We start from the raw sequence: 12109 nt of genomic DNA on the forward strand, positions 1-12109 counted from the left end.
TTATGCCCTTCAAACAAAAATTAATTATTTCATTTATTTTTGAAAAGTATGATTCCGCCCAAATGTATTGTTATTACAGAGTTTAGAATGTTAGTTGATCTTCAATCCAACTCAATCTTGCTCGCTCCAGGCATCAGATCACATCAAATCTATTGCAGTCTTAAGTCCAAATGGAAATAAAATATCTAATAAAAGAAGTATTACATCCTTTTACAGGTAGTCCTCAACTTACAACAGTTCCTTTAGTGACTGTTCAAAGTTACGACAACACTGGAAAAAGGGACCTACTACTATTTTTCCCCCGTAGTCATATGATCAAAATTCAGATGCTTGGCAACTGACTCATATTTATGACGGTTGCAGTGTCCCAAGGTCTTGTGATTGCCTTTTGCAAACTTCTGACAAGCAAAGTCAATGATAAAACCAGAATCACTTAATAACCATTTAACTTTTGTATTGTTGGTTTTTTAATTCCCTGTAAACCGCCCTGAGTCCTCAGGGAAAGGGCGGTATATAAATGTAATAAAATAAATAAATAAATAAATAAACTATCATAACATCTGCAGTGATTTGCTCGGTATGGCAAGGTCATAATATGGGGCAATACATACTTAACAACTGTCTCTCTTAGGAACAGAAATTTTGGGCTGTTGTGATCATAAGTCAAGGACTACATTGTGTGTGTGTGTGTGTGTATGTACACAAACATACACACACCCCACACGCACACAAACACATAAAAAAAAACTCTAGGCATCTGTTTTTCCAGCCTGAGGTTTGGGGATTTTTATATTTTTTTTAATTAATATGCGGGGAAGGCTTGTGAATGAGGGTCATTTATGATCACTGGTTCCATCTTTAGGAACATTAGAAACTTTAAAAACTATAATATTAGTAAGCATTTTTTTTCTTTCTAAAAGTCAAACTATTGCTAAAAGCTAAGTCATCTACCTCTCTTATAATCTTTCTCCTTTTACCTAAGCAGCAACAAATTTCCTTTCATATCAAATGCCTTAATAGTGAAATACAAGTTTAAGCATGACAATGTCATGGGCCTACTAGAACACCTAAAGTTGCTATGCTTAAAATACTTTACTCTGTACTTTTGCAAAAATCTGTCAAATTTAGAATCCCTCTTTCCATTTTTCATCTACTGTGTAATCAAATTCCTGATCCTCTGCTATTCTGGTTTACAGTTTGATTATATACCATACAACCAGTATCAGAATCACTTTCTTATACATTCCCCTCCAGCAATCTTTCCCAGTCCTCAAAAAAAACTTCCCTTGTTGGAGATATTGCTCAATGGGATAACCTGGGCACTTTACAAGCATTGGTATAATTCTGCTTTTTTGTGTTAATTTAAAAAGAAATATGTTGCAAACTATTTATGGGTAACTTAACATCAATTCTAGTCTAAAGTATGTTAGGTTCTTTGGTTGATGCAGTTTTAAACATATCTGCTTTAGGCACAAGAAAAACAAATGTTATGTGGCTGTATTGAGACATTATGAGTAGAAGGGCCACCACATTCAATACCAGCTATGGTTTATGAATGGTCTTCAGCAGCAGATCCAGGTGGAGTGAATTGCAGTAGTCAATCAATGCCTCTTTGCTCTAGGAATGGTCACAACTGGTAAACCAGTCAAGGCTGGGCAAATATTCTTCTGGCCACAGACTACCTCTTAATCTATCAGGAATTGTGTGTCCAGAAAGACCCACACATTGTGAATCACCTACTTTTAGGGGAGCGTTTCTCCATCCAGAACAGATGAACAATAAGTTGACTTCTGAAATACCACCACCACCCCCAGTTGTTGGCCTAATTCAGCTTTTATAATATTTTCATTGCCTTTACATATTTCAGAAAGGTCATGTCCTACAGTATATCTGAACTGAAGTTTGCATATGACAACAGTCACTGATCTCATTCAAGATGATGATGAGTCTGCATACAGACGGGAGATAAAACAACTGGCCCTGTGGTGCAGATGGAACAATCTGGAGTTGAACTCTCTTAAAACTGTATAGATGATAGTAGATTTTAGGAGAAGCCCTCCTATTCTACCACCTCTTACAATATTAGACAACACAGTATCAACAATAGAGACCTTGAAGTTTTGGGTTCTATAATCTCCCAGGACTTGTAATGGACTCTTAGCATTAGAACCATCATTAAAAAGGCACAACAAATAATGTTCTTCCTGTGTCGACTCAAGAAGCTCAGATTGCTCAAGGGTCTGCGGATACAGTTCTGCAGAGGAATTATTGAGTCTACCATTTGTATCTCTGTAACTATCTGGTTTGGTGCTGCAACCAAACAGGACAGGTACAGAATTCAACAGATAGTTAGGACTGCAGATAAAACAATTCCAACCAGCCTGCCTTCCATTGAGGACCTGTATACTGCATGAACCACAAAGAAGGCTGAGAAAATATCTATAGACCCCTCATATCCTTGACATAAACTGTTTCAACTTCTCCCCCAAGACACCGCTATAGGGCATTGCATGCCAAAACAACTAGACACAGAGATAGTTTATTTCCCCAAGCCATCATTCTGCTAAGTACCTAACTCCTACAGCACTGTCTTCTGCCTAAAGATATTTACCCATGTAAATGACTGTATTGCTTTTATCCTTGTCATCTTTTCATCCTTTTCATCTTTCTCATCTTTCCTGCTACCTTCTCCTATTGGTATATTATGTTTTTGATGTATCTTATGATTTATGATTGTATGTTATGATTTATGATCTATGATTTATCACTTTTCCTTGTGTGTGCAATCACACTTGGCCAATAAAGAATTCTATCTGCAGGTTACTGAATAAGGCAATTTATGAAATCAAATCTCTCTCTCTCTCTCTCTCTCTCTCTCTCTCTCTCTGTGTGTGTGTGTGTGTGTGTGTGTGTGTGTGTGTGTACAGAGAGAATGTCAATTGGATGAGCTATTTCCAGTTTGGGAAATTGTAATGAATAATGTCACAAACCTTCCTCTGTTTTCATAATTTTCTCAGATAATGGGAGTCACAAAATATGTTTTGTTGTGATTTTTGTCTTCCTCTTAGGAAGACATATTTCTAAATATTAGCTTTATTACCCCTTCCTACAATCTTTCCCTCCATAGATTGCTTCAATTATCACTTCTCTGTTATGTTTATGTAAATTTCTACAAAATGCTTTACCACAATTGGATATCCCAAACTGATATTTTCTCTAGAAAAAATAACATTTTTTAAGAACCAGAGGAGATCTAATTATGGATTTCTTCCCCTCATGTTTAATTAGAATGAGATAATAACCTTCAACATTGTTGTTTTCTTTGGCAATGCATATTTGAGGGAACACCTGCTGCCGGCATCAAACGCCCTTCGCCCAGTGCGCTCCCACAGGGAGGGTCTGCTCAGGGTTCCGCCGGTGAGAGATTGCCGGCGGGTGACACCCAGGGATAGGGCCTTCTCGGTGGGAGCGCCTGCCCTCTGGAACCAGCTGCCGGTGGAGCTGAGGACTGCCCCCGACCTCCGATCATTCCGCCGGGGCCTGAAGACCTGGCTCTTTGAGCTCTCGGGCCCAGACTGAGGAGGAATTTTTAATTTGGGGTTCTTTTTAACTGACTACGGGGTTAATTTAATATTTTTTAATTTGGTTCTTAATTTTTGTATTTTGGATTTTTAATTCCCTGTAAACCGCCCTGAGTCCTCAGGGAATAGGGCGGTATATAAATATAACTAAATAAATAAATAATAATAAATATCTTGGCCCATTTTATCTTTGCAATTTTCCTCTTTGGTCTGCTTCTGTTACATTTTGGGCTGGCTTGATTTGGAGAGAAAGTACCTTATAATTGGTTCTGCTCAATGGTGGGATTCAAATATGTGAACAACCAGTTCTGTCTGTGGTTGCCGCTTCTGGAAGTCCATTCTGGGCCTGGGCAACAAAAAATTAGCTACCGGTTCTGCCGAACTGGTGCGAACTGGCTGAATCCCACCACTGGTTCTGCTGTGTAACAATACCATTGATTCGAACACCTTAGTTGTTCCTACCTATTGCTGGGATATTTGTTTTCACATTTGTTGTCAGATCAGCCTGCCAGGATCCAAGAACATTTACAATAAACATTTGTAAATAAACATTTGTATCTGTATTGTCATAAGATATAATCAGCTTGCTTTAATTGCCTCAAGACTGATGTTGGATATTTCTTGGAAGAAATTTCTGTCTTTTGATTAGCTGCTTATAGTTAATTTTTTAAAGATCTATTAAGATCTATTAAGATGCAAACTGCATAATCTCTGTATAATTTGTGTATGTATTACTCTTTAAGTAAAGCAATATATTCAGAATAGCATGCAATTAAAGTTTAATTTCTTCATTCAGAATCAGGAGAAAGATTCTGAGAGAAAACTGAGTTTGGAAGTTGTTGAGGCTTCCCTAAATTGTTGGTCAATAGCAGTTTACTGAGATCATGGAAAGACAATAATACTGGGAAAGGAAACTTAAGAGAAAAAAGATTCATGGAAAAGGAAAAAATATACAGACTCAAACTTGCTGAGTGTATTTTGGTACTGGGAATCTTATTTTTTGTTTTATGCAATATTTTAATATGGTGATCTTTTTTCTTTCGGTTTATAACGAACACTTATCTTTCTTTCTCTCTTTGGGAAGAGGGACATAAGTCCTGTAGATTAGTGGGGATAGTTCAAACATTCTCCTCGCTCTATAGAATATTATATACAGCAGTCTTTGCTTAACAACCCTATTTCCATTGCTAAGTGAAGATGTTGTTAGGCAAAACATCATGTGACTGTACTGCTTAACAACAGTAGTTCCAATAGTCATTAGGTGAGGACTGTGTCATTAGGTGAGGACCTCATTCATCTCCTGTCCTGTCCAAACTGCCGGCTCTATCCTGCTGCTTCCTCCCTAGCCAGGCTTGGCAAGCTCCCTTTGGCAGACAGGACTCCACTGCCTTGCCACACTTGCCATTGTCAGCTAAGGGAAGTTGGAAGGTGGCAGACTGCAGGGTGGCCAAAAGGCAGAGATGGGGTGGGGAGATAGGCAGGTGGGGGGGGGAGTTGAAGCACGTACTGCAGTCTGGGCTGGTTCTCAAGTACCCAAATGTTGATTACGTGACCATGAGGCGCTGCAAAGGCCATAACTTTGAGGATAAGTCATAAATTCCATTCGTTCAGTGCTGTTGTTAGTTCAAATGGTACTGAATGTTGTTAAGGACTGCCTATTTAGAAACATATTTAGAATTTGTACCAAAAAAAAGTATGAAATTAGATACTTCACTTACATTCCATCTTTACTGGCTACAAACATATCCACCCAACTTTTGTAATATCCAGGCTAAAATTATTTTCAATTAATTATTCAGTATACTGCAGCACTATGATTCATGTAAAATTATTTCTGTAATCAATAGCAACCATAATTTTGGAAATGCTTTTACTACTAAATGGGTCCTAAAAATAAAAAGAAATAAGCTGGTCAGAACCGAGTTCTGTCAGATGCAAACTACATATACATAACGTACAGCATTTATAAAGCTTATGCTTTCAATCCACTGTATTTAACTATTTACATTCCATGTGCATTCCTTTGCTTTATATCTCTTAGAACACAGAGCTTTTTTATAAGCTTAGTCCCATAAGGCTTGGGATATTATAGCCTTTTATTTCCTTTCCCAGAAATTCTTTGCAATCATTTAAAGGATTTGGTTTTAACAAAAGGAACTCAAGTACAGCAAAGTTAGTTCTTTTCTGTGGTCTTCTACTTCAGGGGTCCCCAACCCCCTTTCTCCATGGCACTGGTCCCTGGTGCCCAAAAGGTTGGGGACCTCTGTTCTACTTCATCCTATCTATCTGCAGAGAGCTTTCCAGGTTGCAATTGTTGAAGCGTAACTCCTGGTTCTTTGATCCCTTAGATGACCACTATGCCTGGATTGCCCACAAGGCCTTGCTTCTATGATATTGACCTGGACCCTGATACAGAACAAGTGAAAGGGTTGTTTTGAAGGTTCAAGCTAAAACACAGCATCAGGTGAGTGGCTTACAGAAACGCTACAAGTCCCTTTTTTGAGAATGTTCTGTATTTAGACTTTGCTTCAAAGCTTCTTGATAAAATAAGAAAAGGGCAAAATAAAAATATAGTTGCATTTTCCAGATAATTACAGGGTCTATTTTAGCAACAAATACAGTATATGCTTTTCTCTTAAGTTTAATATAGTTTATTTTAAAAAGATTCTCAGGACCACTTAAAGTCAGTGGCAAAATAGCTGTTAATTTTGAAGTGTTTGTTTGCAAAGGAGTTAATACTTACTAATTGTTTCTGCTCAGTGGCTTATATTTATCTTATTACAAACACAGAAAAGTGATCATACATATAAAGCGAAACTAATTTATTTATGAGTCTGTGTGGAGATTTACTAAAAGATATATTCCATATTTATGCGCCAGAGCAGGATGTACAACTAAATCTGGCAGGTCCCACATCTTCCTGATGAGCCAGATAATATAAAATGCAGAACTATGGGGAGGGAAGTCCATCTCTGATACATTAGGAAATGGTGAGATGGAACAATGGCTCTCCACCTGCTCCAATATTAAGCAAGCCCCAGATGCTAAATTTATCTCCCACAGTCCAGCAGAAGTGACAGCCATCTCCGCTTTGGCTACCATTTATTAGAATGCATGTAACAGGAGTCACTGATCTTCACCATGTTATGTATCTGTCCTTCAAGAAGGGTGTGTGATAACTAAGACCTGCAAATGCAGTTTTGGACATTCTTAGTTGCAACATGTGCTTTGTGATGAACAAAAACACTAAATAGGTGAAGCAGAATTAAATTGACAGGTGTTCTTGTTGGTGGGGTAGTTAGCAATCACAAGCCTACCATGACTTCCTTTCAGGGAAGGTGCAGAGTAAAGAGGACAGAACGTTTCTGTTGCAACGATGTGTTGGTCATAGAATCATAACATTAGAAAGGACTATGTACACCACAGACTGGAGAGTCCATGCTTGAATCTAAACTGAACTCTTCCTGGCAAATGGCTGTCCAACTTCTGCATAAATACATTGCATGAAGGAGAGTCCACTAGCTCTCCAGATAACAGGTTTTACATTCAAACAACTCTTACTGCTGAATATGTTTTTAACATTTAATCAAAAATTGCCTTTCTGCAATTTCAACCCATTTTTTCGGGTCTTATTCTTTGGAATTCTTTTGTATGATATTCTCCCAGGTATTTGAAGAGTACTATGAAATTATTGCAACCATTCCTCATTCCTTCTCTTCACAGAGCTATAGCAATAGATTTACGTTACAAGTTGTACAGAAATATAGTGAAAAGTAACTCTATGTGTTAGATATGTGAAACTTTTGTTACATACATACATGTATGGTAAAGGTAAAGGTTCCCCCGCACATGTGTGCTAGTCGTTTCCAACTCTAGGGGCCAGTGCTCATCTCCGTTTCAAAGCCGAAGAGCCAGCATTTGTCCAAGGACGTCTCCATGGTTATGTGGCCGGCATGACTGGACGCCAAAGGCGCACGGAACGCTGTTACCTTCCCACTGGAGTGGTTCCTATTTTTCTACTTGCATTTTTTACGTGTTTTCAAACTGCTAGGTTGGCAGAAGCTGGGACGAGTAACAGGTGCTCACTCTGCTACGCGGCACTCGGGATTCGACCCGCCAAACTGCCGACCTTCTGATCGACAAGCTCAGCGTTCTAACCCACTGAGCCACCGCATCCCTTTTTACATACATGTATATATACATATAAAAAAAACCAGACAAACACAAACACATATCCATCCCTCTTAACAATTCACATGTGTCTCAAACTGGCTGTGCCATTAGGCCTGGGGATCCCCGGGGACCAAGAAGATCTTACAAAGGCTCGCTTACTGCAATTAATATCATCCTTTCTTATTCATGTGCTTTTTATAGTTTTAATGATGACTGTTTTTATATACTTTTTTTTAATTAAGTGCTGTAGTGTACACCACCCAAAGTCCCTTTTGGGGGGGGCAGGTGGGCAGCCATACAAATTTGATGAATGGAATAAGGAATGAATAATTAAATCAATATATCCATATTTCCTGCAGTATTAATAATAACATGGTTCTATCCATACACTTATCCATTCAAATCCTTTGAATTTGGTATTTGTTCAATGTTGGTGACATTATTGTGGAATTACATGAAACAAGAAAAAAGTAAAACATTTTTCTTAATCAGACAAAATATAATATACATGTATCATTATTTTTATTATAAACCACACTGTAATTTTAAAAATAAGTGGTATATGAATATTCCAAATAAATATGTAAAAATTAATAGGTGGAATAGTTAAAAGATTGTTTCAATTAATCATAACATAATCATATTAACTCATAATGCAATCTCATTACAGGAAATTTAATTTCTGGCATCTTGTTTAGAAAACCAAAAGATTCAGTTATTTATACAGTGAAAAATAAAATCTGTAATGCTTTTTTTTCCCTTTCTATTTTCCAGAATCTTGAGGGGGAAAAATTGCAGTTTCTATACTTCCTGAACCAAGAACCAAGAGTAAATCTGAAAGACACTTAAAACTTATCTTGGAAGAATATTGTGATAGACTAAAGCAGGATGAATAAGTTCATCTCTAAAAAATTCTATATTGAAAACCAAAGCCAGAACAACCCAAAAGCCCTGAACTGTTTCATATAACCCATGCAATGAAATGTTTTGCAGAACATGCTGATGCTTACACACTGATAGTTTACTGCAGATATGGGGAATGAAAGAGGGATGTATGCATAGTGATGGAGGGGGGAGTAACCACTCCAATATGCAAAATGTTGAAGTTAATATCAATTTGGAAAGCAAAATCAAGAAATGATGCCTTTTGATATATTTCTTCCATTTCATAGCCACAGTGCAACTTTTTGCATTCAGCCATGGAAGCATCATAAAAACTATGATAGAAAGGTATTACTTTGGGCACTGCTACAGTTGCAAGAAAAAGTATGTGAACCCTTTGGGATTACATGGAGTTTTGCAAGAATTGGCCATAAAATGCGCTCTAAACGTCATGTAAGTCACAACAATCGAAAAACACAGTCTGCTTAAAATAATACTACACAAACATTAGCTGTTGTCATGTTTTAATTGAACATAACATGTAAACATTCATAGTGCAGGGTGGAAAAAGTATGTGAACCCCTAGCCTAATGACATCTCCGAAAGCCTTGATGTTCATGTGTCCACGGTAAGACAGACTGTCTACAAATGGAGAAAGTTTAGCACTGTTGCTACTCTCCCTAGGCATGGTCGTTCTGTAAAAATGACTGCAAGAGCACAGCGCATAATGCTTAATGAGGTAAAGAAGAATCCTAGAGTGCCAGCTAAAGACCTACAGAAATCTCTGGCACATGCTAACATTTTTGTTGACACATCTACAATAAGGAAAACATTAAACAAGAATGGAGTACATGGGAGGACACCACGGAGGAAGCCATTGCTGTCCAAAAAAAATATTGCAGCACGTTTGAAGTTTGCAAAAGAGCACCTGGATGTTCCACAGCACTACTGGCAAAATATACTGTGGACAGGTGAAACCAAAATTGAGTTGTTTGGGAAAAACACACAACACTATGTGTGGAGAAAAAAAGGCACAGCACACCAACATCAAAACCTCATCCCCACTATAAAACACAGTGGAGGGAGCATTATAGTTTGGGGCTGCTTTGCTGCCTCAGGGCCTGGACGGATTGTTGTCATTGATGGGAAAATGAATTCCAGAGTTTATCAGGACATTTTGCAGGAAAACGTACGACCATCTGTCCGCCAACTGAAGCTCCGCAGAGGATGGGTGATGCAACAGGACAATGACCCAAAGCATACAAGTAATTCAACAAAACAATGGCTTCAATAGAACAAAATACACCTTCTGGAGTGGCCCAGTCAGAGTCCTGACCTCAACCCGATTGAAATGCTGTGGCATGACCTTAAGAGACCGATTCACACCAGACATCCCAAGTATATTGCTACACTGAAACAGTTTTGTGAAGAGGAGTGGTCCAAAATTACTCCAGATCGTTGTGCAGGTCTGATCTGCAACTACAGGAAACATTTGGTTGAGGTTATTGCTGCCAAAGGAGGGTCAACCAGTTATTTAGTCCAAAGGTTCACATACTTTTTCCACCCTGCACTGTGAATGTTTCCATCTTATGTTCAATTAAAACATGACAAGAGCTAATGTTTGTGTAGTATTATTTTAAGCAGACTGTGTTTTTCTATTGTTGTGACTTACATGACGTTTAGAGTGCATTTTATGGCCAATTCATGCAAAACTTCACGTAATCCCAAAGGGTTCACATACTTTTTCTTGCAACTGTAAGCAGAAATAAGAGGCGGTCAAGTTAGGGTTTCAAATGAGTACAATGCCCATAATCTCATGTCTCTCATCAGCAGTGCTTTCTGTCAAATCAGTTTGGACTTAGTGCCTTGAGCTATTTTGTTTGACTCTTCTAGATATGCCAAAGGATAAGAAGCATTCTTTCATTTTACAGTCAATGGAAGTAAACAACAATTTATTGTGCAGCCTCCAACTTTAAAGAAATGTGCCATAGGTTCAGTCTGTCTCCTGGTAGAAGTTTTTGCCCTTTTTTGGACAGAATTTTCAACTGAGCATTTGAGATCTGAGAATAAAGCACACACTGTTATGTAAATTTAAGGAACAGTGACATTAACAAAACTGCACTGCTTAGTAAAAATACTTAATAATACTTAGTGTAAGACAAATTAAACTGAATTTATTGAAAAAAATATTTTTTTCAATGCCCTTTGGAGGACTGATATAGAAGTAGATACTGAAGCCTGGAATACTGAGGCTCTCTGGATAAAAGAGTAATGAGTTACCCCTTCATTGTTTCTGTAATTGACAATACAGGAAGTCCTCAACCTACAACAGTTCATTTAGTGACCATTCAGAGTTACAACAGCACTGAAAAAAGTGACTTATGACCACTTTTCACATGACTGTTGCAGCATCCCCACGGTCATGTGATCAAAATTCAGACATGTGACAACTGACTCATATTTATGATGGTTGCATTGTCCTGGAGTCATGTGATCATCTTTTGCCACCCGAGAAGCAAAATCAATGGGAAATCCAGATTCACTTAACAACTGTATTACTAACTTAACAACTGCAGTGATTCACTTAACTGCAAGAAGATCATAAAATGGAGCAAAATTCACTTAACAAATGTCTCGCTTAGCAACCAAAATTTTGGGCTCAGTTGAGGTTGTAAGAGGAGGACTATTCTTTCTCCATTGCTGTCAACTTCTTTTGCTGGGGGTTAATACCAAGGAGAAGCAGAAGTTCCTGTCTTATGCATAAAGCAAATGATATTGCTTCTAAGTTCACATTTCAATTACATGCAAATCAGAGGTGAGAAACCTCTGGCCAATGAGAAAGAGGTAGCTAATAAAACATCCACTTTTGGCTTGCAGAGGGCGTCTGCCTCATGCATGAGACCACCCTATCTTTATTCACTTTCTCGTTTCCAAAAATGGAAGAAAGTGTTTGCTCCACTGTACTTTACTGAGGAAAATCTACCTTCTTTTCCCCATACGCCTAGGAAGAGAAATAAACCAAAATTCAATTTGCTTCAGATTCCTGTTGCACCATTATATAAGGACTAGGCATTAAATGTCCTTTGTAAACAAGCCAGAAACAAGTGAACATTCACGTTCCTGTTGATTAAAGTTTAAACAAACCAGGGATTTGCTGCAGAATAAACTAAATTCTGGCTTATTCCTCCTCTTGGAAGAAGAGAGAGGAAGAAGTCCCAAGATTTCATATGGGGTCCTTTCTATTCATCCATATAGTTTAAAATAAATGATTTAGCATTATGTCTGCATAAAATACTTCAGACTACAATATACTTTAATAGAGACTATTATTCTTCATTGCTGCTGATTATTATCCGAGAATACACCAAATTGCACAAGCTTTACTGTATATAGAAAAAAAATGGCATTTCCTCCAGGAAGATAGGTTCCTCTTTGGTTCAATCCGATGCTCTACAATCTGGAGTAGGACTTTA

The 12109-nt window shown here is 37.9% G+C and overlaps 1 protein-coding gene across 1 annotated transcript in view; it reads left to right on the top strand.

The window, feature by feature from the left end:
• Nucleotides 1-9305, top strand: part of MTHFD1L (methylenetetrahydrofolate dehydrogenase (NADP+ dependent) 1 like) — a 146263-nt gene extending 136958 nt beyond the window's left edge. Inside the window, exons 27-28 of the mRNA XM_083348729.1 lie at nt 5930-6045; nt 8529-9305. Coding sequence (XP_083204855.1) covers nt 5930-6019 — 90 coding nt within the window. The 3' untranslated portion in view covers nt 6020-6045; nt 8529-9305. The remainder of the gene's footprint in view (nt 1-5929; nt 6046-8528) is intronic.
• Nucleotides 9306-12109: the final 2804 nt, after the last annotated feature.

This window comes from Vipera ursinii, assembly GCF_947247035.1.
Source record: "Vipera ursinii genome assembly, chromosome: 1".
In the NCBI taxonomy this organism is placed as follows: domain Eukaryota; kingdom Metazoa; phylum Chordata; class Lepidosauria; order Squamata; family Viperidae; genus Vipera; species Vipera ursinii.